The sequence below is a fragment of the Euprymna scolopes genome, chromosome 6, assembly GCF_053919585.1.
Source record: "Euprymna scolopes isolate OS-2025 chromosome 6, ASM5391958v1, whole genome shotgun sequence".
In the NCBI taxonomy this organism is placed as follows: domain Eukaryota; kingdom Metazoa; phylum Mollusca; class Cephalopoda; order Sepiida; family Sepiolidae; genus Euprymna; species Euprymna scolopes.
The window spans coordinates 86,648,290-86,674,259 of record NC_136487.1 but is presented as its reverse complement, the minus strand read 5'-3'; the positions used below and the strand labels follow the sequence as shown (position 1 = coordinate 86,674,259).

At 34.5% G+C, this 25,970-nt stretch overlaps 1 protein-coding gene across 7 annotated transcripts in view; it reads right to left on the bottom strand.

Annotated features, from left to right (window-relative positions):
- Positions 1–25,970, bottom strand: part of LOC145277762 (hemicentin-1-like) — a 508,122-nt gene that overhangs the window by 232,095 nt on the left and 250,057 nt on the right. For all 7 annotated transcript variants that reach the window (XM_080129486.1, XM_080129488.1, XM_080129489.1 and 4 more), the window contains 5 exons: positions 22,922–23,044; positions 17,423–17,698; positions 13,909–14,091; positions 9,780–9,875; positions 5,263–5,532 (listed from right to left, as the gene is read on the bottom strand). In XM_080129486.1, the coding sequence (XP_079985612.1) occupies positions 5,263–5,532; positions 9,780–9,875; positions 13,909–14,091; positions 17,423–17,698; positions 22,922–23,044 (948 nt within the window). The remainder of the gene's footprint in view (positions 1–5,262; positions 5,533–9,779; positions 9,876–13,908; positions 14,092–17,422; positions 17,699–22,921; positions 23,045–25,970) is intronic.

Genomic DNA, 25,970 nt, shown 5'->3' with positions numbered 1-25,970 from the left:
TATTAACTCACCACCTTACGAGAGCAAAGTTAGTAACAAGGTACTTTTTAAAATGTGGAAGAAATGCAGCTCCCCAACAGGGGTGTTTTGGATAGGACAAAAACAAAAATTGCTTCAGCCAAGAAAAATGTTTCCTCCTCTAACTAAAGACAAAACAGATACTACACTTTGAAGTAATTTTTATAATAAGGTACAAAATATACAATATAACAAATTAGGAACATCGCCATAAAAATGTGAGGTAAATGAGGGTGGGCGTTGGCCATCCTATGTCTTTTCTACTCTGAATATATTCTTAGCTATACTTTTTTTCTACTCTGAATATACTCTTAGTTAGAATCATTGCAGATACCACGATACCACATTTACTCTAGAGGGGGGGGGGCATCCTACTTAAAATATCTTCCCAATGTTTTCCTTTGAGCCAAGCTAGAAGGCTGTGGGGAAAAGAACTAGGTCTTCTGATTCCAAATACGGATTTTAGTTTTTTTGTCATCGGTATCAAAATTTTGGCATTATGATACTCTCCCCACTTCCCTTCACTCCCTCATGTCTATTTTTAGGAGCTTGTCTAAAATGACAACCGTCTGGCAAATAAAACGTCATGTAGAATAATATACCCGAAACAAAAAAAAAAATAAATAAATAAATAAAAAAATAGATATATATGGATATATTAAAAAGAAACAAAAAAATGAATAGAATGACCTCCCCACTTTACTGTACATATATCAGACAATATATATATATATATATATATATATATATATATATATTAAAATACAATTATAGAAATAAAAATATCAAACAAACAAAGTTAAATAAGCCCACACCTCACAAAATACATTCAGATTATTTCTGTTCCATATAGCATAACCAAAGAAACTTATATAGGTCGAAACATTTTCAGGTAAAAATACGTTTCATTAATTTTAGTTGTTAATCATTTCTGTTAAAACGTTAATCATGTGCACTTGTTTGTAGAATCAGATTTTCTTTTGCAATGATCATGCAAATCCCTATTTACTTGCCTCCCCACGAGGGCAGGACAGAATTAGACATATGGTCGGTTTTTAAGGTAAGAAAAATCTAAGTGCCCCCAAAAAGAGGCATTCTAGATTGGGGGAACAAAATACCTCAGTTTAGGATTTCTCCTTCACTGACCGAGGACAGAAAAAGTGAAGTGTGATCTAAAAACAGATATTACACTTTATGCCCGACCAAAAATCGAGTTGCTTCATTTAGAGAACATTTCTAAGGCGCTGACAATGTAGTTTGGTATAAAACACTGTTGGATACCAACTGCATTTTCAATGTCATCGCCTTCAAAATTTTGTTTCTTGTACACTATGCACAATGCTTCAAGCAAACTACAACATCCTTCTCACACACGCATATATATATATATATATATATATATATATATATATACATATATAATATATATAGGAGAGAGCTTGTATACCTACTAGAAACTATCCTTGAGTGTCTAAGGTTTCTCTGTCCAGGGTTTTATGAGGATACCTTTTCCTACAAACAAATATTAAAATCACATAATATTCGTTGTCACAATAAGATATCCTCAGCATCGCTAACCTAAATTGGCTTTTGCGAAGAATAATGCACCGTCTCCAAGTGATGTTAGCTCAAGTAACAGCAAAAAGCTGGATACTCCACCAGACTAGATAAATTCTTGTCCTGGAATTCAGTAAGACCAAGAGACTGCAAGAAAGATATGCTATAACATATTTAAATGGTCAACTGGGGAGAGGAAAATTATGTTCTCAATTTCTTTAACTCAGCGAGAGGTAAAGGAGAACATTACTGAAATATTCGAATATCTATGCAATCAAGTGTTAGCCACAAGAAGAGGGACCCCTTGATTTCGGAGAATTAATTGAAATAAAATGAAAGGAGAGAAATCATGTGTTATAAAATGAATATTTTTTTCTGAGTTAAGCAAAGTGTAGTAACTGTTCTTAGACTATACTTCACTTTTTTTTGCCATCTGTCAGTGAAGGAGAAATACTTCTAGACTGAGTCAATTTTATCTTATACAAAGATCAGTAGCCTATATATATATATATATTATCATCAGATGATTTTAATTATCTACTATCGTTATATCTAATACACTATATATATATATATATATATATATATAGGAGCAAACAGTTAATAAAACATGTTAAAAATGTTTTTATTATATATATATATATATATATATATATATATATATATATATATATATATATATATGAATTAACTCTAATAACTGACTTATTTTAACATCAAAATAAACCACAATTATCACTTATATATTCAACATATATAAATAAAAGCGTATATTATGCTAATGTACATAACGATTGTTGCTGTTGTTGTGTGTGTGTGTGTGATCACAGATAACCAAAGAAAACTTCTTACCAATTAAATTCCCAAGTGAATCGATTCTTTCCGACTTCCCGGTTTGAAAAGACAAAAATAAAGTTTGGAACTTATTTTCCTCCAAGAACTTTTTACTTCAGGAAATGTTTTACTAACTTTTTTTTTGATGAGACAAACTAAAACGAAGTTTGATGGGATTTTCTTTTCTTTCTTTTCACTCTTCTGGCAGAAAAGAAAAAAAAAGCAACGAAGGGGAAATACAATCCTGTGTTCCTTCTTTCTCTCCTTCTCAGTAGTAGTAAGAATAGTAGTATTAGTATTCGAGAATTACTAAAGGTATTAGCAGTAGTAGTTGTAGTAGTCGAAGAAGCAAAGGTTCCTTACCCAAATTGTGGCAGAAAAAGCCTCAAGGTGTGGGTGAGTGGGTGTTTATGAGTTTCAGTACTACTTGGTACTAATAGGTTAAAAATGGGATTGCAGTTGGGTTTGGCCAGTCTAAGGGGACACACCACACCACTTGTTATGAGTAGGAGTAGACTGAAAGAGGGGGCGGTTAATGGTAATATATGTGTGGGTGGGTGGGTAAACAAACCCAAGAGAAAGGGTGAAGGAGGGATGGTAGCCTTCCAAGGTTAAGAAATAATATTTTAGTTGGTGGGTGTGCAGAAAAAGTGCAAATTGCCAAAAGAAAAACACAAATAAATGAGGAAAATTAACAGAGTTGGAGAGGGGGAGAAGGATAGAGAGGAGGAGAGAAAGACGGAGAGAGACAGTTGGGGTTGGGAGAGAGAGAGACAGTTGGGGTTGTGAGAGAGAGAGACAGTTGGGGTTGGGAGAGAGAGAGACAGTTGGTGTTGGGAGAGAGAGAGACAGTTGGTGTTGGGAGAGAGAGAGACAGTTGGTGTTGGGAGAGAGAGAGACAGTTGGTGTTGGGAGAGAGAGAGACAGTTGGGGTTGGGAGAGAGAGAGACAGTTGGGGTTGGGAGAGAGAGAGACAGTTGCATGTGGGAGAGAGAGACAGTTGCATGTGGGAGAGAGAGAGAGAGAGAGAGAGAAAGTTGGGGAGGGAGAGAGAGAGAAAGTTGGGGAGGGAGAGAGAGAGAGAGAGAGAGAGAAAGTTGGGGAGGGAGAGAGAGAGAGAGAGAGAGAAAGTTGGGGAGGGAGAGAGAGAGAGAAAGTTGGGGAGGGAGGGAGAGAGAGAGAGAAAGTTGGGGAGGGAGAGAGAGAGAGAAAGTTGGGGAGGGAGAGAGAGAGAGAGAAAGTTGGGGAGGGAGAGAGAGAGAGAGAAAGTTGGGGAGGGAGAGAGAGAGAGAGAGAAAGCTGAGGAGGGAGAGAGAGAGAGAGAAAGTTGGGGAGGGAGAGAGAGAGAGAGAAAGTTGGGGAGGGAGAGAGAGAGAGAGAGAGAGAAAGTTGGGGAGGGAGAGAGAGAGAGAGAGAAAGTTGGGGAGGGAGAGAGAGAGAGAGAGAAAGTTGGGGAGGGAGAGAGAGAGAAAGTTGGGGAGGGAGAGAGAGAGAAAGTTGGGGAGGGAGAGAGAGAGAGAGAGAGAGAGAGAAAGTTGGGGAGGGAGAGAGAGAGAAAGTTGGGGAGGGAGAGAGAGAGAGAGAGAGAGAGAGAGAGAAAGTTGGGGAGGGAGAGAGAGAGAGAGAGAAAGTTGGGGAGGGAGAGAGAGAGAGAGAGAAAGTTGGGGAGGGAGAGAGAGAGAGAGAAAGTTGGGGAGGGAGAGAGAGAGAGAGAAAGTTGGGGAGGGAGAGAGAGAGAGAGAGAGAGAAAGTTGGGGAGGGAGAGAGAGAGAGTTGGGGCGGGAGAGAGAGAGTTGGGGAGGGAGAGAGAGAGTTGGGGAGGGAGAGAGAGAGTTGGGGAGGGAGAGAGAGAGTTGGGGAGGGAGAGAGAGAGTTGGGGAGGGAGAGAGAGAGTTGGGGAGGGAGAGAGAGAGTTGGGGAGGGAGAGAGAGAGTTGGGGAGGGAGAGAGAGTTGGGGAGGGAGAGAGAGTTGGGGAGGGAGAGAGAGTTGGGGAGGGAGAGAGAGTTGGGGAGGGAGAGAGAGAGTTGGGGAGGGAGAGAGAGTTGGGGAGGGAGAGAGACAGAGAAAGTTGGGGAGGGAGAGAGACAGAGAAAGTTGGGGAGGGAGAGAGAGAGAGAGAAAGTTTGGGAGGGAGAGAGAGAGAGAGAAAGTTTGGGAGGGAGAGAGAGAGAGAGAAAGTTGGGGAGGGAGAGAGAGAGAAAGAAAGTTGGGGAGGGAGAGAGAGAGAGAAAGAAAGTTGGGGAGGGAGGGAGTGAGAGAAAGAAAGTTGGGGAGGGAGGGAGTGAGAGAAAGTTGGGGAGGAAGAGGGAGAAATTCGACAAAATGTTTGTTTTTGAGGTATTGATTATCATATCTACACTTTTGACTGGTAAATAACTAATACTTTTATTCTAAATGAATCATCACTCATCAAGGATAAGGATTAATGAGATGAACAGGTTAACAGATAAATGGTGAATAATATAAGAGGATTGAAAATCTCTACATACCTACCATTCAAAACAAGAGCACAAAAACAGCAATTCTTCCCCCTTTGTCCAACACACTTCCTAGTGTTCACAATATCCAAACATGTTATGGAGTTAACACAAGAGATAACACGGTGTACATAACCAAATCACCAAGACGCAAAACATGGAAGGCAATCGTAATCACACCAATACAAAATTACTAAAGAAGTACAGTTGATGGAGTCCTTTTTCTCTTCACTTTTTAACTACATATTCACCATATCATGCCATGATCATTGTGTTTAGTCCAGTGTAGATTGGAAATGTGTGTGCCCCATTCAAAAAAAAGAAAAAATGAAATAAAAGATAGATTAAAAAAATAAATATAAAAAACTGACTGACCTTTCTTTGCTTTAATGTAAGTCCCACATAATTTGTTCCTGCGTTTAAGACACAGTCCAACGGACACAGTTGTCACATCAGAATTTGGTAAATCCAGTGTATTGTTCTTCCATTTCTTGACAGTCGGATCACAACGCAAATCCGTAAGATTTTCATTGTTTTTCGTAATTAACAAACTCGCACAACATTCATATTCTGTTTTTACGTCAAACTTGACTTTCTGTTCTGCCACAATATACTGGACATTTTCAGGGGTTGGTAATGACAAATCTGAAAGGAAGGAGAGGAAATAGGAAACTGAGCATATTGACTGACTACCAAATTAAAACAGGCATGCATTGTAATAAAACTATTTTTATTTCCTTCCATCACATGATTCGAAACTCAGACCCCAATCATCGATTGCCAAGATCAAGACACTTCAATGGATGTAGGCGAAGTGGCAGCCATTTGAATTCATAGAGAAATAAATCCTATATATCCTCAAGTGTCTTTCTTAAGTATTTTCTATTTCCAAGGGAAAGAACTCTAAATGATAAATTACAAATATGAACTTATTCTATAAATGATATCTAGAACATTTTATAAGCATTTAATTAAAAAAAATATTCCTTTTAGTATTGAGTGATTTTTTGTACAATACAACAAAACGGTATATATATATATATATATATATAGGTATAATAAAATATGTTGAGAAACACTTTCGCAAGAGTTAAACACACATTAATTTTTCGGAAAGGAAACACAAATAAAGGTGAAAGTCCTTAATCCACGGAGTTTTGAAGAAATACTTTCGTTCTCGTCAGGAGAGGAATTAGCAAAATGTATAAAGAAACTTTGCCTGTAAAGTATTTAAAGAAACTAAGTATGAAAAGGGTCATCTCGTAGCATGAAAGTAAGATGTGTGTGTATATATATCTTACTTTGACGCTAATAAAGTTTGGAAGGATGAGATGCAGGTGAAATATTTTCCCATGTTTTTACACATAAGGAAAATTGACTCCATACTGTTCCTTGTTGAAGTGTTTTTTATTCAATATGTCTGACGAAAGGCTGTTCTTGTAAAAATTTTCAAACGACATAATGTTTGAATTTGTCCGAATAGTCTTGAAACAATTGTAACTAACGATAAAATACAGTATTTGTTGCTATCAATCTATTCCTTGATGTCTTGATTTTGTTATAAAAATATATGAATGCTCAATTATGAAATATGATAATTTTGTTGCTTACAGTTTAAGTCATCTCATTTTGACTTAAGACTTATTGGTATATGAACGATTACCAAATTTTCAATTATATAAACTCTGTAAAATTATAAATAACACTATATATATATATTAGTTAGGCATGTGTATATGTTTATATATTTGTATGTACAGGATTCCCGTCTGAATTAATTGATCATTATGAATTTTGAAACATAATTGCTAGATGTAACAGTGGCTAATGTGGGCTATATTTAGCTTAATTTAGTTTTATGCAAAGAAAGCAAAGGGGTGGGAGCTCTTTATGCAAATTATGATACTTCCAATTTTTTGGTGAAATTTTAACAAGAAATATTAGATATTAATTCATAAATATCTTCTATATTTCAGTTTCTTTGGATTATTTTAAAACTTTCCATCTGAAAATTCAAATATTTCGGATTTGCATTAAATTTGACCCACAGTCATTAGAGACCAATTAAGCAAGATTCATTGAATTTCAATTTCTTCTGAATAAGCTTAAATCTTTCTATCATCAAAATCATGTAATGGATTTTAATTCTAATAAAGAATGATTAAAGGCTTATATTTTAGAAATGTTATAGACTGAAGGGAGGTAACCTAGAAGAGCACCTTAAAAGGAAGTGGTAGTCTGAAAATAGAAATCAAGAAATCACACGTCTTCTGTTGGAGAGTAGTTCTACCTTTCCTGCCTATCAATACTGTTGGGACAGAAGCAGAATGCAGCGGTTCTGGCCAGACCAGCAGATGATGGGCATCGGTAGCTGAAAATGGGTTTATCAGTATATGTAAATAGTATCTATCCTTCCAAGTCATTTTTTTCTAAATGTCTCTCTCTTGTACACAAACATTTGATTTCTGTACCTTTATTCTTTTAAATAAACTCGAAAACCAAACTGGCTTCAACATGGTTTACGATCACCAAGCAAGAAGCAATAGCTAACAGAGCCAATGTTATACACCCGGGATGGTAGGAATATATAACATTTTATATGTTCACTATTATGTCCATAAAACAAAAGTGGTGCAAAAAGATTATGTTTGGAGAATTTATTTTACTCGTTTTAAACAAGTATTCTTCTAGTCTGTGTGTGAGGAGGATACAACTTTATTAAACATTCCCAAATCATAGAAGCATTCAATTCACATTTATATATTTTTTTTGTGTGTCTTACATGTATTTCATTGAATAGCATGAATATATAAAACAATTATGTAAAAAAAAAAAATAAATAAATAAATAAATAGAATATACATTTTTTCTGAGGAACTCTGTAAGTCTTTGATGATTTGTTTGGTATATTCATGCCATCCAATGAAACCTGTGTAAGACGTGGCAACAGAACAATACGAATGTGAATTAAGTGAATAGTTTTGTGTTTTTGGAGTATTTATAAATTCATATATGCTCTGAAAGTGTAAATCCATTTTTATTGAGTCTAATTGTGGCAATAAGTTCATTGAATATATACATTAAAAGTATATATTTGTTTACAAACGTGTATATATTATTGATGGACAAGGATTGACTCAAATTTCATCAAGATTTCATGCGACTTTGCTTAAAATAATATTTTCAATTCATATGATTCTGAGCTTCAATCTATGGTACCCTTCTACCAACCTTTCACAAAAAAACACTCGTCTCACCACAACCACTATCAAAAATTTTCTCCATTCTCTATTAATACCTAAAGCTAAATGCAAATTTCATGAACAAAGCTAATTACTAGAACTGCTCATCAGTGGAACTCTGTTCTGCTGGCCTACTTTCCAGCTGACTACAATATGATCACCTTAAAATCCAACATAAGCAAGTTTGAGTCATACTCTTAAATAATCAAATTCAACCCAATTTTCACCACATTGTTGTCTCAGTGACCACTGTACATTTATTAACCTTTACCTTTGAGAGGCCTTTAGGCCTTGATAAGTGGTGACTCCATTGTAATACAATTCTTGCTATTTACAAACTTATGTCTTATATATAAAAGGTACTTTGTGTGTCTGTTAGTTTGTTTCCTATGGACTCAGAAACAGCTCAGGTGATTTTTAAAAAATTTATCACAAATGCACTTTATGTGCCTGGCAGCATTCTTAGATAGGCTTTGTATCAGAATGCTGCCGATAAGTATCAAAAATTGATAATCGAAAAAAACAATTAAAGAAGGAGTGGTCAGCACTGTAGCGTAACATCACAAATGCATTTTAAAGGTTTCATCATCGCACAAGCAGAAAGGCCCAGCATTTAAAATCAATAATAGGTTCTTTGGTAAGAGAGGGGCGCATTTGAAATGAACGTCTGTTTAGAGCACAATTGAACCGTGATACTTAAACTTTTGCATTTTAAACTAATTCAAGCCATTACATAAAAATTATTTTATACAATCAACAGTATGTTTTATACAGTACAATTTGCAATGTATTGTGGACTAAGTGAGTGTGGGGAGGAAACCTGGTACACCATGGTGGGTCCTTGATTAGAGCACGCAATCAATTTGATTGAAAAATAGGTCATTTCACGGATTTCAATGAAAATAAAAGTATTGCAAGCATGAAACATTTGTTGATCCTCATTCAATCCCTGGAAATGTCTGGTTTTCCTGCTAATAAATATAAAAATATTGTGGTTGTTTTCAGGTGTGGTGCCTAGTTTGGGAGAGCCATTTTGGTTAATGACAGTGTCTTCTGGCATTGTCAAGAATCATGCTGACAATATGAATTGTTTATGGAAGTTATGTCATTGCAAAGGAAGAAAATGAAAGATATCAAATGGTTGTGCATGCATATTAAAATGGAAATAAATGAACCTTTGAGGAATTTTAAGCTCACCAGTTAGTAAGTGATGACTAGGGCTAGGAGAATAGTGTATTCTTTTCATTGTTTTGGCTCTCTAGTGTGTATCAGTTAATATCTTATATGCTTTTAGACAGAGTGATGTGGTTCTTGATTGTCTATGTCAGATATACACTCAAGAGTCAAAAGAATGAAAAGAATATGCTATTATCATAGTCCATTGATAACTTAACATGAACAGAGTTTAAAACGATTTTCTTTGGTTGATAATATTGAAATTCTTGTGAAAACTCTACTTGCTTTTGGAAGTGAAGAGGAGAATGTATCCCAACAAAAAGGAGGAGAAAGAGAGTGCCTATGCAAACCAGCCACTTTTAATGTTCGTTTGAGTCACATTTCGATCTCACTGCAGTTCAATGTCATTTTAAAATGACACCATAAAAACTTATTCTCATAGAAAATATGTATAAATAATTAGTTATTACTTACAATTCGTATGTAGAGAAAAAGAATTTGAACGTTCGCTCCATCCCAAGATGTTTTTTGCTCGGACCGAGAAATTATAAGTTGTGTGTGGCATCAAATCTGTTGAAAACAAAAAAGATGAGTACAAATGAAAGTTGGTTGATAAAAATGTACTTTTTTTTTCATCAGAGATTAAAAAATATATTTTTTATGCTGATAAGAACATGTTAAGAAAGAACTCCTCCACTCTATGGAAGAAAAAGAAAAAAAGAAAAAGAAAGACAATATCTATCCATAAGTAGTTTTATATTTATTTATTTATAAGAGAATTTGAGTTTTCCATTACCCCCCCCCTCCGTTCATGTTAAAAATAGCTTTCTGAATCTTGTAAAAGTTTGATTAAATTTAGAGTTATTTCCCTTATTTTCATAAAGGTGTTGCAAGATCGATGCTTATCGTTTAGCGATAAAATTTGATTTTCTCATTTAAAAACACAACTTGATTAATTTACATGATTTTTGGTGTATGGGCACGTACATCACAGACGTTTCTTTTTTCATGGGAAATGGGTTAAGTTTTTAGAGAAGTAAATGACTATTTTCGTGAATAGTAAATTCTGGTATATAGTTCTATTCCTCCCCCGTCTTTCTTTTTTCTTCTTGCACTTACTTTTATTTTCTGTTTCCTTCCTTTTTTTTCTTTTTTGCTTTCTGTCTCTGTATATCATACTTCCAGTGAACCACTTCTTTATAATTTCGCAAAGTTTAGATGGCAAAGATTAAACATTAAAAAACAAAAATTAAAGACAAAAGCCCCCCCACACACACGACTCACTTTGTTATATACGCCAAGGGAGATAATCAACATTAACAGATTCGAAGCTGAAACTGTAAGGGAGGTAATTATTTAAAAAAAAATATGACGTGCTACGTGTGAAACGATTAATTTAATTTTTCTCTTAATAAATAAAATTAATATATAATTATATAAATATAGACCGTCTGGAAATTCCAGTACATCTATTTTGCACACAAAAACACTGTTCTTGTATGGAGGCAAAAGTGAAATACGATTATTTCTAATAAATGTTCAAATATTTTACTTAAAAAAAAATAACAAAATACGATTATGGGTTTGTATTACAATCCACAGAGGTACGAAAACGTTGTCGAAAAACAAATATATAACAAATAAATGTTATCAAAGGCCAGATGAGTTACTTTTCTATCTAACTGGATAAGTTTTTAGTGTTTTTATTTAATGTAAATTGTTTATTGGTTTGAAAAACAAGTAATATTAAGTGCTAACAAAACAAGAAAAAATGGTTACAGTGTCTTTACATCGACAATCACTTAAAAAAAGAAAAAAATTAAAATAAAACAAAATGGTGACAGAAACCCACCCAATAAATGTCATGGTAATATTTATTGCGTTTCTAGCACCATTTTGTTTCATTTCTTTTTTTTTTGAAGCCTTTGTCGAAACTTTAGATATCGCATGTTGCAGGGCCTGTCGTCCAGGGACAATCGACCCAACAACTAACATGGTAGACACAGGCAAAAAGTAAACAGCAAAAAAAGCAAAGAAGAATGACAGACGCAGGCTATTTGGTTAAAGACGAGGGTTTGCCTTTTATTTGCAAAGGAAGCAAAAATTCGTATAATCTGGATGCTGGTCGGCTGGAAGGCCGCATGTCACTGGAGGCTAAGGTTTGGAGGTCTGGTACAGGTACTCTAGACGTAGCATGGTTCAGGGTTGCTCGCTGGGTCTGGAACGATCGGCTGGATGTCAAGGCGATCTGGAACAGATGGTGGACACTGAGAACGCGGGGGTCAGTGTTAAGGAACGGTCGACACTGAGAACGTAGGGGTCAGTGTTAAGGAATAGACGACACTGAGAACGTAGGGGTCAGTGTTAAGGAATGGACGACACTGAGAATGGAGGATCAGTGTTAAGGATCAGATGGTGGGTAGGGAGCTAGGCGCGAGCGAAGTTGCAGACTAGAGGAACAAGGTGCGAGCAAGGTAGCAAACCAGAGGTGCAAGACAGGTTGCAGTCCGGAGAAGCAAGATTGCAGGTCGGACGAGTGAGATGCAGGCGAGGTTGCAGGAAAACTGCAGGAGGAAGCTGGAGGTACCAAGGACTGGAAGGCAGTAGGAGTGAGCTGGAGGCACCAAGGGCTGGAAAAGCTGCGAGAATGAGCAGAAAGCCACTGGAGTGAGCTGGAAGTAGCTGGAGACTGGAAGTTGAAGTTTGCTGCTGCTGCTGGAATCCTTCGGCGATGGTAGATCTCGGTTGACGTGATTGGTAGTGTCAGTCATTGCTTCAGGAGCCTTCTCCTACTCTTCTGGCCGGGGCTGGTGCCCAGCCGAAACTGCCTGGTTGTGCAGAGGCTGGCTGGATTCATTTGGCCAGCATGATTTAGTGATATCGCTCTCAATAAAACAAACAAACGACTAATCAACTCTAGAACGAAATTTATGCAATCAAAAGTATATTGTGAGTTTGTTGATTTCATTTAAATTAATTCCATCTAAAAGGTAAAAAGTCAATCGACTGTTTTGTTGGCGTTTTGTTGATATATTTAAATTCTGACATGCATAGCGACGTTGATGATGAAAAGGGAAAGGTGAATGAATTCACTGAACCCAGATATTGATCATACGTTAGCTCGCATTAAACCAATCGCGTCCTTTGTTTAAGTGAAGAAGAGAAACAGTGGGGGCAAAGAGAGAAAGAAACAAAATGGAGGTGGTGAATTGAAACCGCGACATGCGGTCATTTTTTTGTTCTTTAGTAGTGCTCAATATTACTTGTTTTTCAAACCAAATAAACATTTTACGTTGAATAAAAACATTAAAAACTTATCCAGTTAGATAGAAAAGTAACTTATCTTGCCTTTGATAACATTTATTTGTTATATATTTGTTTTTTGACAACTTTTTCATGCTTATGTGGATTGCAATACAACCCCCCCCAATATATATATATATATATATATATATATATATATATATATATATGAGCAAATAAGAAGAGCACACGAATCAAAGTCAGCAACAAATAATGTTAAGACATCTGGGCAGGAGCTGCTAAAAACAGCTTGTCCTGCCTCGACAGAGTACAAAATAGACTTCGTGGCGAATGCCCTTTTCTCTTTCCTGCAACCTCTCTCCCACAGAAGAGACATTGCGAGCCTCTTTGTTTTATCGTTACTTCCATGGCAAGTGCTCGTCTGAACTCCAATCTCTGGTCCCCCCCCCTCGCCGATCTTTCACAATAAACACCCATCTAGCTGAAACCACTGCCAAAAGTTTTCCCCACTCTTTAACTGTGCCAACACCAAAACGTAGATTCCATGAACAAAGCTTTTTTCTTAGAAGTGCACGCCAGTGGAACTCTTTTCTGTCTGCCTGTTTCCCTCCTGCCTACAACTTGGATGTCTTCAAGTCCAACAAACAAATTCCTGATAAACCGCCCCCTTAAGTAAAACACTTCATCAAATCTCCAATACTAACGATTACTACGATACTATCCCATTGATTACTGTACACGCAATAACCCTTATCCCTGAGTGGGTTCCACGCCTTGATAAGTGGTGACTTCGATGTAAAAAAAATAAAAAAGACAGATTTAGTTCCTGATATTAAAGACTCCTTGTCATTACTCTCCTGGTTTGCCACGTTTCATACTAATTTTTATTTGGCAAGGATGTACATTAAATCATTCAAGCTATTGTTTCATTATGCTTCAGAGGAAATAGACAGCAGCAACCGATTTGGCATTCCAACTGAAAAAAAGTGATTAACTATTTTGTCCTTTTACCAAATAATTTAGTACATAAACTAATAAATTTGGGAAACTGAAATTCTCACCAGAAGTTATATTATGGATGAAATCTAATATCAGGAACTGAATCTGACCAAACACCATTTGCTGTTGACTTTGAGTTGGGTACTTTTTTTGGTTTACCAAAAAATGAAATTAAAAAATTTCATCCGTAATTACAAGAATTTTTTGACGAGGGCAGATATTTCAACAATTGACATTTCTCTTTTCAAATGCCTAACTGGTGACACATGAATGGAGATAAAAAAGAAAACAAAACAACAAAAAAACAAAAAAAAAAAATAGTTTATCGAAAGCCACTCACTTGTAACATTGTAATAAATATGACTATCTTTTCCTGCAAGAACTTTCACGGATTTGTTATCGTTGTCGTAAAAGACTTGGAAGGTCTGTGGCTCTCCACCATTGAAGCCAGCAACCCAAAACAGATGCACAGACTCCCAGGTGGCATCTACACTTGTAAGATTCACTGGAGGGTCAGGAGCACCTAGTGAATGAAAAACAAAAACATATCAAAGTAATAAAATTTCCAACTTTTCAATCTGACAAAGCTTTCATACAAGTAACAATAAATACATGGGCCAATGCAAGGTAAAGCAAAAATATGGTCGATGTACAAAATAAAATGTCAATAGTAATAGTTTCACACACAAATACACATATATATATGATGAAAATAATGGAAATAGTATTTCGACAAAATAGAGAAAATAAAAAGGAACAAAACGTATTATGTGTTCATCAACGTTTCGTCTTTATTTCATCCAGAGGAAGTCTCGAAATAAAGACGAAACGTTGATGAACACATAATACGGTTTGTTCCTTTTTATTTTCTCTACATTATATATATATATAAATACACACACACACACACACACACACGAACAATGAGATGGATTACATCACAAATTAATTAATCTTGTGGTTTACAGTCTTACAAAATATTGTTGGAAGGAAATTTTAATATAAGACAATACCAGCCAATTAAAATATCTCAATATACAAGAGAGCAAAGTCGTGTATTCCTTGTTTAAATGATAAATTTTTCTTTTTAAAATTCTATATTTTGCTGCAAAATATTTAAATATAAAACCTACAATACACACACACACACACACACACACACACACACACACACACACACACACACACACACACACACACACACACGTGATGGGACGATTCCAATATTATCCTGATTCCGATACAATTACCAATTTCTAAATTACAGATTCTGATACTTTTTCATTTCTAAATACAGAGTTGGTTTTTGGAGGAACTAATGCAAAACCCATGAAAAATGTACATATATTTTCCCAAACGTAGAAATACACTTGTTAGTGATGATCTATCGATTTTAGCTTTACTGGTAATTTAAAATCAATAAATACCGATAATTCTATCATTAATACGAGCTATAGAAAATTAAATTTAAACCAGAAACAAACAGAAATTACGAAAAGCATCGTTTTTGCATCAGAAAAAATTTTCCGGTTCCAATAACCCCAAAAGTTCCTACTTTTTAGATCCCGATTCAGATTAATCGTTCTAACACTAATACACACACACACACACACACACACACATACACATATATATGCATATATACACACATATTTTTTTAATTCATTAGCGTTCGGATGATTAATATTTTCCATGATATCGCTACAACTACAAAAATCGCCTAATCACCTAAAAAGGTAGAAGTGCATTGCGGGTGAAGAGGCGGAATTTAATGAAACGTCCTCATCTACTTTTGATGTAGATATAATTTTCCTTTTTATTTCGACAAACATCTTAATATTTTATTTCTTCTCTATATTTTTTATTTATTTATACCAAGAGGTATTAAAAATGGCGAACACAGAAAGGTCTCTAATAAGAACAGTACGAAAAAGACGAATGAGATTCATGGGCCATGTCCACAGAAAAATGCGGAACAGAACAGATTAGCTTGACAGGAAAGGTCATGGGTAGTAGAAGCAGAGAATGTTAGCCAGAAACATATGCCGACAGTCTGAATACCTAGGTAAGATAAAAAATGATGAGCAACAATGAATTCATGAATGCCTCGTGAGAGAGAGATAGCCATAACCGTCAATGCCTGATGATATTTTATTGCGTCTACGATCTTGATAAACTCATTGAGGTTTTCATTGGTATTTTCACTCGTCCCATTTTTAACTAAATTCATTATTATGATCCATATATTTTAGTGTTATTGGTAATTTTAAAAATCAATAAATATAAATAAAAAATGAATATTTTATTATCAATATCAGCAATAGAAAATGTTCTCAAAAGCGTTTTTAATTTTCTTATTTCGATGCGCTCAAAAGTTCCAATTTTTCCAATTGCCAATTAGGATTAATCGGTCAACCACTAATCTATATGTTCCTCGGAAAAAAAAAAAAAAAAATTAAACAAGTAGAGATTTTTTTTCTTGGGATGCACTTGGATCCTCTTTAGACGATAACAGTGTGAAAAGAAATAGAAATCCTTAAAAGTCTTAAGATTTGCAAAACAACTTATTAAAAATGTATTGGAATTTTAAACTCACGAGGATATAAAAATATTTAAAGTGCCATAATTTAATCCTCTACTATGATTATAGCTGTGCTTTCAAATTTTATGTTCAGAACTAACGGCAAAAAATATTATTATTCATAAAGTATTATTATTAAAAAGGTTTACATTTAATCAGACTAGGTTTGCCCATGAATGAATATATATATATATATATAAAATCAAAGGAGGTGCAGTGTTTACCTGATATAAATATATATTTTTTCACTCGTTTTTAAAGGACATGTACATCTTTGCAATTTATGACTATAATAAATTGCGGTTTCATTTAATGCCATAATCAGCGAATTCTAACATTGCTACAAATAATTTGCTGATTTCTTTCTGTCCTTTGATGAGAAAAATAGCATTCTTTGAAACTCCGTGGAATAAGGACTTTGTAAATTGTTTTTTGGAGTATTCGGTCGAACAATTAATTTGATTGTAAATTTCAACTTACAGTTTTAATTTCTTTTCTCATATATATATATATAATTTCATTCCTATACACAATGTGTGTGTATATATATATATATATATACACACACACACACACACACACACACATTGTGTATAGGAATGAAATTTCAAAATGTGTAAGTTACGTAAAAAAAAACACAAACATCTCATAATTTTAGTAATTCATTTTTAGTTTGTTCATCTTTAAGTAAAGCTCCTATGATTATCATAGTGGAGCATATAAGGGTGCAAAGATGGCATAAGGCTGCAGCATTTGGAGAGGTCCTACCAGAATCCCCTTTTCTGTTTTTACAAAGTACAAAATCAACTTCACAATCTAGTGGTGTATGATCTCTTCTGTTCTCTACAGCCCATTTCTCACAGAATCTTTCTTTACTATATTCTTATTTCCATTGAAGTTGCTCGACAGGTTCCCCTACATAAGACACTCACAGCAAGAACTTGTTTAGTGTAAAGGATGTTTTCTTCCCTGCATCATACCGATTTTCTATGTACAGTTTCTTTCCACGAACCTTCCATCTGTGGGACACATTACCATAGGATTGCTTCCCAGAAGTTACATGATCGTCTTCAAATCCAATCTCAACAAATATACATCATAAACCATTCTCATAAGTAATCAAACTTTCATTCATCATTTCCAATTCTCTCATAATATTCATCATCATTCAACTGACAATCTCATTAACTCTCATCCTTGAGTGGACTTAAATCTTAATAAGTGGTTATTCATTAGTATAAACAAAAAAGCACAATAAAGTTAACAGACTAACTTCTTTCTCGAAGATCTCGTGTTATAAGGAGAGATCCATAAGTGTTGGTCACATTACATTTGAAAACGCCAAGGTCCGCTCGAGTGGCTGACTGAATTTTCAAGGTGCTTCGGAATTTATTGATACCCAATTGTTCGACCATGTTTTTATACGAAATGTTGTTTTTGGACCAATAGAATGTGGGACGCGGATACACCTGCACTACAATGGAGACGCTTGCTGCATTGTTCATGGTGATGGCCACAATTTTATTTTCATTGTCTGTCTGTGGCGCAGCTGAAAATAAAAAAAGAAAAAAGAAAGATGAATTTCAATTACACTAATTTAGAAGAAAAAAAATTTTGGTCTGAGGCAAGAATAGGGATAGTGTTACATATAGGATACATTTCAATGTGTTCTTATTAGTAAGGATAATGTATGTTCTTTTTTTTACATGTTATAAAGGATATGAGTCTTAAGTGAGATGAGAATCTTGTTGTATCTTAGAGAGAGTCTTATTACAAGCGCAGTCTTAGAAGAGAGTTTTATTACATATGATGTTGTAAGATTCAGAGAGAGAGAGAGAGAGAGAGAGAGAGAGAGAGAGAGAGAGAGAGAGAGAGAGATGTTGTAAGAGATTGTTCGTTCCGTGTTCGTGTTATGAGAGATTCTTATATATTAAATGTTCATTCCTTAGACTAATAGATGTGTTGCTATGTGAAGCTCTTAGAATGATGAGATAGTGTTCACTGTTCGGACATTGTGTAGACATGATGATGTTGATTCACATTATGGATATGACATGTCGAGATGTGTATGAAACGACATTTTATAACACAGACATATAATACAATTTAATTTACCTTTTTGTAGGAATCACAAACACAAGACGACATTCTACAAAAATACAGTTGAGTTTATTCTTCACACGACCGGCCATGATTTCCATCATCAAGAATTCAAAGCTTCACATTCTAGTTTCAACGTGACATCTCGCTTCCTAGACGACTGACTGTCTCTCTGACCGTCTTCTTTTACTCTAAAGTTTTTCTCTATCCCTAGAACTTTCTATTTTCCGTGACGTCATACACATGTTAAAACATGTGCCTTCTTTCACGTGTTCTGGACATGCGTGTCCAAAACTTTTCCTATTTCTACAAAAGGAATTTTAACCTATACTCAGTAACCTATTTTTCCAATATGTTAAAAACATTATCTTATAAGCTGCATTCTTTCAATTTAAAATTTCATAACAAACTTGACAGTTCACATTCTTTTCTTGAAATATTTTATCTCTATTCTAAACAAACGTTTGTTTTACATTTTTAAATTCTCACACGTAATCTATTTCTAAACCTAAATTACGAGGTTCGAATTTCGTCTATTGCTATTTCATTTTCATTTTAACGTATCTCTCTATTTTTATACTTATCATGTAACAATAGTTGTTTATTGTTAATTTGTGCTGAATTCAAATTTATAAATAGTTTTGCTCTATCACCTCTAGTTTTCTGGATGTTAAAGTCTTATTTCAGTATAAACAGAGAAAATATGTGGATATTTCAAGATTTGCAGCAGCTTATAACAGATAAATGAGGATAAAGAACACTGATTGAATCAATATAGTTGGATGACACAATTACACAATTCAAAGAACCACACACAGTCAAAAGTGTGTCTTCTTGGAAGATCTGGTGTACCTCACGCAAGAACATCTAACAGAAGTCTTCCATAATGCCAGGGTTCCATTTGCCTCGATAGTTGCACTCCTTGTTTTTAGTGGAATTTTTCCTGTTTTTGCGGAAACTTTTTCCATGCTCATCACTCACTGCTCCAAGTAGCAGGGTTTACAACAGATGTGGAGAACCCAAGACTTATCCTGATCACCAATTTTACAGTCAAAATAATGAAAGTAGGCGGTTCTAAGGAGGGAAGTGATGGTTCGACGCTGTGCAACTGTTGTGAAGTCCTCACACACGTAGCAGAGAGAATTGGCCTTGTTTTGACGCTCTTGAAGCCATTGGAAAATCTAAAAATATTACAAATTAAAATTAAATCATATTGAAGGCAAGAAAATGTGCATTTGAGCAACCCAAAAGATGTGTAACACGATATATATATTATATACGGCATAATCACGTTGACACACCGGTTCCCGCTGGATCACCAAAGTCAGTACTAAATACGTGACCATTTGAGACTTCCAGGTGCTGTATGTGCTCTCCACTTATCTCGGCATTGTTTCCAGTCGTCCTGGACTCCTTGCCACTGAACTCAAACAGTGCCGATTCAGGAGAGGTGTGGCTGGAGATTGTGAAACCCTTGCCTCACAATTACACATGCAGCTGCTCCTACTGGGGGATCCTTTGTCTTTTGAGATTGAATGGAGGCATCGTCGTTGATATATATATATATAATGCAATGCTATCACATTTATTGCACAACAATTAAAAATAAGTCATAAGTCTCACAATATTAGAATTAACCCTGAATTCATATACGCCTTTATGTACCGTATATACACAAAATGCACACTATAGATTTAGATATAGCATATCTAAAAAAAAAACTAGAGGTGAGGAGTACAAACGGATTTCAAATTTGAGTTCAGCACCCTCAAATTAGGTGAAAACGGTATTTTTGTGCTTGCCTCAATTTTTTTGTAAACCAGTGTTATCGGATCTTTATCACATTTATGTATGCAAGAATACTCATCAGAAATAATCTGTTTTTCTTCAGAGTCCAAAATCTACTGAAGGCAATTATTTAAATTATATTATTTACTAGGAGTTCAGCCCGGCTTTGCTCGGAACCTATATACTGTTCATAACTTTATTTGCATAAGTGTATATATATATATATATATATATATATATATATTAAAAAAGTTTGATTCATGTCCAGGTAATCTACATCTAAAATTGCAAGTGTTTAGACCCAAAATTGGCGGAGGAGTTTGGTTGAGTCTGCAAAGGTTAGCTCTAAACTTTGACCTCTTGGCAGATTAAAAAGCTTACTGCATGTCTGAATACCCTTTATGTAAAATTTCAAATTTTTAGACCCAAAATTGGCTGAATAGTTTGCTAGAGACCACAAAGGTAAGTTTTGAACTTTGAAAATTGAATTGAAAAAAAAAAAAATTAAAACTCAATTGTATTGTATGTGGTTCTGATGGCTAATTATTTACAATAATTCCAATTAACAATAATGTTTTTATAGTCCATGCATTCAAACGCTATGTGATGCACAAGACATGAATGGTTGTCTGTGCACGCTGAGGTTCCACATATATCTTGAGGTTATCCTTTTAATATGCATAGGCATAACATAGCTGATCCAGAGGAGTAAACCTCAACTACAACCCCTGCTATTCCATGGTTGGCAGCAGTTCCAGTCGCATTCACTGACAAATTAATGATTTGGTTCTGAGGTCAGCATGCTGTAAAACAAAACAACAAAACCAAACTGATCATATTTCACCAATAATTTTCCTCACAATGTATTTCTTCTTGTAAAAAAGAAAAGAGATATTGCTGCAAAATACATTTGTACATTCTCAGCAACAAACTAATGAAAAATATGATCTCTTTCCGTTTCTCACAGCCTCACTCTCACTAAAGAAACATCGTTAGAACACTCTCAGCAAATAACTGATGGTAGTCGTGGTGCAGATGTAACGTTTTCATCCTTTTTCTGAAGAAGAACTAAAACAAACTGTTAGAACATAAGTTATTTAATTTCACAATCCATATATTAAACATATATTCCAAGCATATCTGTGATTAGAAGCCAGTATGTGATGAGCAGAATATAGCCTTTCCATAGTGAAGCACTGTACATGTGTGATGAGAAAGCAGATCCTTTTCAAGGCTATCCAGTTAATATGCTTAAGCATAGACATAACACTACAGATTTAGAGAAGTAAACCTTAACCACAAATCTTGCTATTTCATGGGTAACAGTAGTTCCAGTTGCACTCATGAACAAACTGATGATATGGTTTAAAGAGTAATGGCTTTGTAGGTGCTCACATATAAAGAAACATTGTTAGTCTCTCTACCTATGGATGTATATAACCTTTGTACACCCGTGTTGTGGTCAAGGCCAGGTTGTTGATTGTCAGTGGACATAAAACTAGTCAAATACCAACGTTTAATTTTTAATGATTTAATATTTAAAACTAAGAAGAACAGTCACAGAAGCACATTATTTTTTGTATGTATGAGAAATAGAAAAGAACTGGAAGCATAACTTTTTTTTTTACCCAAAAACCGGATTTGGCATAAAATAACCTGAAAACATGACACGAAACAAAAAAACAAACAAAAAAAAATGGTGATTGTATAATATTTCACTAATAATTTTTCTCAAAATATAATTGTTATAAAAAAAAAGAAAGAAAAGAAACCAAGGCATTGCTGCAAAATACATTTGTACACTCTCATCAAATAACTGATGAAGAATATGTGATGGTGGTCGTCGTCGTGCTGCGCATGTAAACTTTTCATCCTTTTTCTGAAGAGGATCTAGAACTGTTAGAATATAAGTTATGCAATTTCACAGTCCATGTATTAAACATGTGTTCCGAGCATATCTGTGATTAGAAGCCACCATATGATGCACAACATAACCTTTCCATATTGAATCACTATATGTGTGTGATGAGAAATAACATTCTTATTACGGTTAATATGTTATGCATAGGAAGAACACGGCAGATCTAGAGGAGTAAACCTTGACCACAAATCCTGCTATTCCACGAGGAGCCATAGTTCCAGTTGTACTCATCGACAAAATGATATGGTTTTAAGAACATCATCACTTCACCGATAAGATTGACAATGGGAATGCATAACTTCTTCGGTTATTTGAGTACAATGGACTATATATTTTCATATGTAGATTTTTTTGTTCTGCATATACAAACAGCCTTAAGAAAAAGCATGTTGTTCCACCATCGATTATTAGATTATTCAAGTCAAAGTAAAAATCAAGTATTTTATTAATGACAGAACAATTTTAACCCTACCACACCGAGTCACCGATACACCGGTAATTTCCAAAAATGCTGTATACAGAGTTTCCGCTAATCCGGTATTTTTCCGACCACATGTTTTTGTGTTGTCAGGGAGCTAAAAATAGCTACCCATCTGCGGCACCTCATCTGACCATATCTGTGCTGTGTGCATGGAGAAACACCTGAGATACAACAGGCAGCACCCTGGAGTATCTTACAAAAATAACCCCCAAAAGAAGGTGAAGACAAGGTTCTGGTACATCGACTGCAAAAAGTACCTGGGCATCAAGGAGGGTGCCAGCTGTTCGACAGACTGACACACAAAGGCTGAATACTGGCGGTAGATGAAAGGCAAAAAATTACAAACATGTTTACATTTTTTTAACACTTTTGCGCAAGAGGCCAGGTGCAGGGGCAAATTAGGTTCAGTAGATCAAGTCTGGTAGGGTTACAAATATTGTTCAAAATAAGAAAAAAAAAAAAAATAAAACTTGAAATCTTACATTTAATGATCAGTTGCAAAGTTGATTTCAACTCAAAACTCTCGTTCAGTAAAGTTTTGACGATGCAAGTGTAATTTCCAGTATCGCTTAGTTGTAGGCGTCGGACATTATTTGCATTAAAACCTGAAAGACAAAAATAAGATTAAAGACTTAATGTTCTAAATGTTATGCCATCTTGTTAGATTTTTAGAAAGACAAAAATAGCAATGTATCCAACATTTGATTATGATTAACCAATTAATCTTCATTTTACCATGTTCTTTGCAAGAAAATTTAACCATGTTCTTTGCAAGAAAATTTTACCATGTTCTTTGCAAGAAAATAATGTATTTTGCTTGTTTCTTTTGCAAAAATAAGTATTTTGACAAAATTTGTTGTGATTAAACAAGCTAAAAAAAAAGACGTCACCAAGAATAACTCAAATAACATAAAAGGAGAATAAAATAAAATATGTATTATATACGCTTGTAGCCAAAACAACGCATAATTACAAAATAAACAGACATTTATTTTGTTTGAAATTCATATTAAATTCATAATACGTATTTTATTTTATTCAAACTCAAATTTCTAAGGAACATAAAGGAGTTTTAACATATAAGCAACCTTTTCTATACAAGTACAATTATATGACCATTGTTTTCATGTTTTTGTGGATGTGCGTTTCTTTTCAAAGTTAGTATTATTAATATATCTTTTATTTAAATAAATAGTAAAAACTAAAATGATATTGTGTTAACTAAAAAGTTTTAAACTGAAACTGAGTCAAAGGTTTTAAGCCAAAAGGCGACTAAAAAGGTTTTAAATCAAAGCTGACTAAAAAAGTTTTAAACCAAAGCTGACTAAAAAGGTTTTAAGCCAAAGCTGACTAAAAAGGTTTTAAACCAAAGCTGACTAAAAAGGTTTTAAGCCAAAGCTGACTAAAAAGGTTTTAAGCCAAAGCTGACTAAAAAGGTTTTAAGCCAAAGCTGACTAAAAAGGTTTTAAACCAAAGCTGACTAAAAAGGTTTTAAGCCAAAGCTGACTAAAAAGGTTTTAAGCCAAAGCTGACTAAAAAGGTTTTAAGCCAAAGCTGACTAAAAAGGTTTTAAGCCAAAGCTGACTAAAAAGGTTTTAAACCAAAGCTGACTAAAAAGGTTTTAAGCCAAAGCTGACTAAAAAGGTTTTAAACCAAAGCTGACTAAAAAGGTTTTAAGCCAAAGCTGACTAAAAAAGTTTTAAGCCAAAGCTGACTAAAAAGGTTTTAAGCCAAAGCTGACTAAAAAGGTTTTAAGCCAAAGCTGACTAAAAAGGTTTTAAGCCAAAGCTGACTAAAAAGGTTTTAAGCCAAAGCTGACTAAAAAGGTTTTAAGCCAAAGCTGACTAAAAAGGTTTTAAACCAAAGCTGACTAAAAAGGTTTTAAGCCAAAGCTGACTAAAAAGGTTTTAAACCAAAGCTGACTAAAAAGGTTTTAAGCCAAAGCTGACTAAAAAAGTTTTAAACCAAAGCTGACTAAAAAGGTTTTAAGCCAAAGCTGACTAAAAAAGTTTTAAGCCAAAGCTGACTAAAAAAGTTTTAAGCCAAAGCTGACTAAAAAAGTTTTAAGCCAAAGCTGACTAAAAAGGTTTTAAACCAAAGCTGACTAAAAAGGTTTTAAGCCAAAGCTGACTAAAAAGGTTTTAAACCAAAGCTGACTAAAAAAGTTTTAAGCCAAAGCTGACTAAAAAGGTTTTAAACCAAAGCTGACTAAAAAGGTTTTAAACCAAAGCTGACTAAAAAAGTTTTAAGCCAAAGCTGACTAAAAAGGTTTTAAGCCAAAGCTGACTAAAAAGGTTTTAAGCCAAAGCTGACTAAATAGGTTTTAAGCCAAAGCTGACTAAAAAAGTTTTAAGCCAAAGTTGACTAAAAAGGTTTTAAGCCAAAGTTGACTAAAAAGGTTTTAAGCCAAAGCTGACTAAAAAAGTTTTAAGCCAAAGCTGACTAAAAAAGTTTTAAGCCAAAGCTGACTAAAAAAGTTTTAAACCAAAGCTGACTAAAAAGGTTTTAAGCCAAAGCTGACTAAAAAGGTTTTAAGCCAAAGCTGACTAAAAAAGTTTTAAGCCAAAGCTGACTAAAAAGGTTTTAAGCCAAAGCTGACTAAAAAAGTTTTAAACCAAAGCTGACTAAAAAGGTTTTAAGCCAAAGCTGACTAAATAGGTTTTAAACCAAAGCTGACTAAAAAAGTTTTAAGCCAAAGCTGACTAAAAAGGTTTTAAGCCAAAGCTGACTAAAAAGGTTTTAAGCCAAAGCTGACAAAATAGGTTTTAAGCCAAAGCTGACTAAAAAGTTTTAAGCCAAAGTTGACTAAAAAGGTTTTAAGCCAAAGCTGACTAAAAAAGTTTTAAGCCAAAGCTGACTAAAAAGGTTTTAAGCCAAAGCTGACTAAAAAGGTTTTAAGCCAAAGCTGACTAAAAAGGTTTTAAGCCAAAGCTGACTAAAAAGGTTTTAAGCCAAAGCTGACTAAAAAGGTTTTAAGCCAAAGCTGACTAAAAAGGTTTTAAACCAAAGCTGACTAAATAGGTTTTAAGCCAAAGCTGACTAAAAAGTTTTAAGCCAAAGCTGACTAAAAAAGTTTTAAGCCAAAGTTGACTAAAAAGGTTTTAAGCCAAAGCTGACTAAAAAAGTTTTAAGCCAAAGCTGACTAAAAAAGTTTTAAACCAAAGCTGACTAAAAAGGTTTTAAGCCAAAGCTGACTAAAAAGGTTTTAAGCCAAAGCTGACTAAAAAAGTTTTAAGCCAAAGCTGACTAAAAAGGTTTTAAGCCAAAGCTGACTAAAAAAGTTTTAAACCAAAGCTGACTAAAAAGGTTTTAAGCCAAAGCTGACTAAATAGGTTTTAAACCAAAGCTGACTAAAAAAGTTTTAAGCCAAAGCTGACTAAAAAGGTTTTAAGCCAAAGCTGACTAAAAAGGTTTTAAGCCAAAGCTGACTAAATAGGTTTTAAGCCAAAGCTGACTAAAAAGTTTTAAGCCAAAGCTGACTAAAAAAGTTTTAAGCCAAAGTTGACTAAAAAGGTTTTAAGCCAAAGCTGA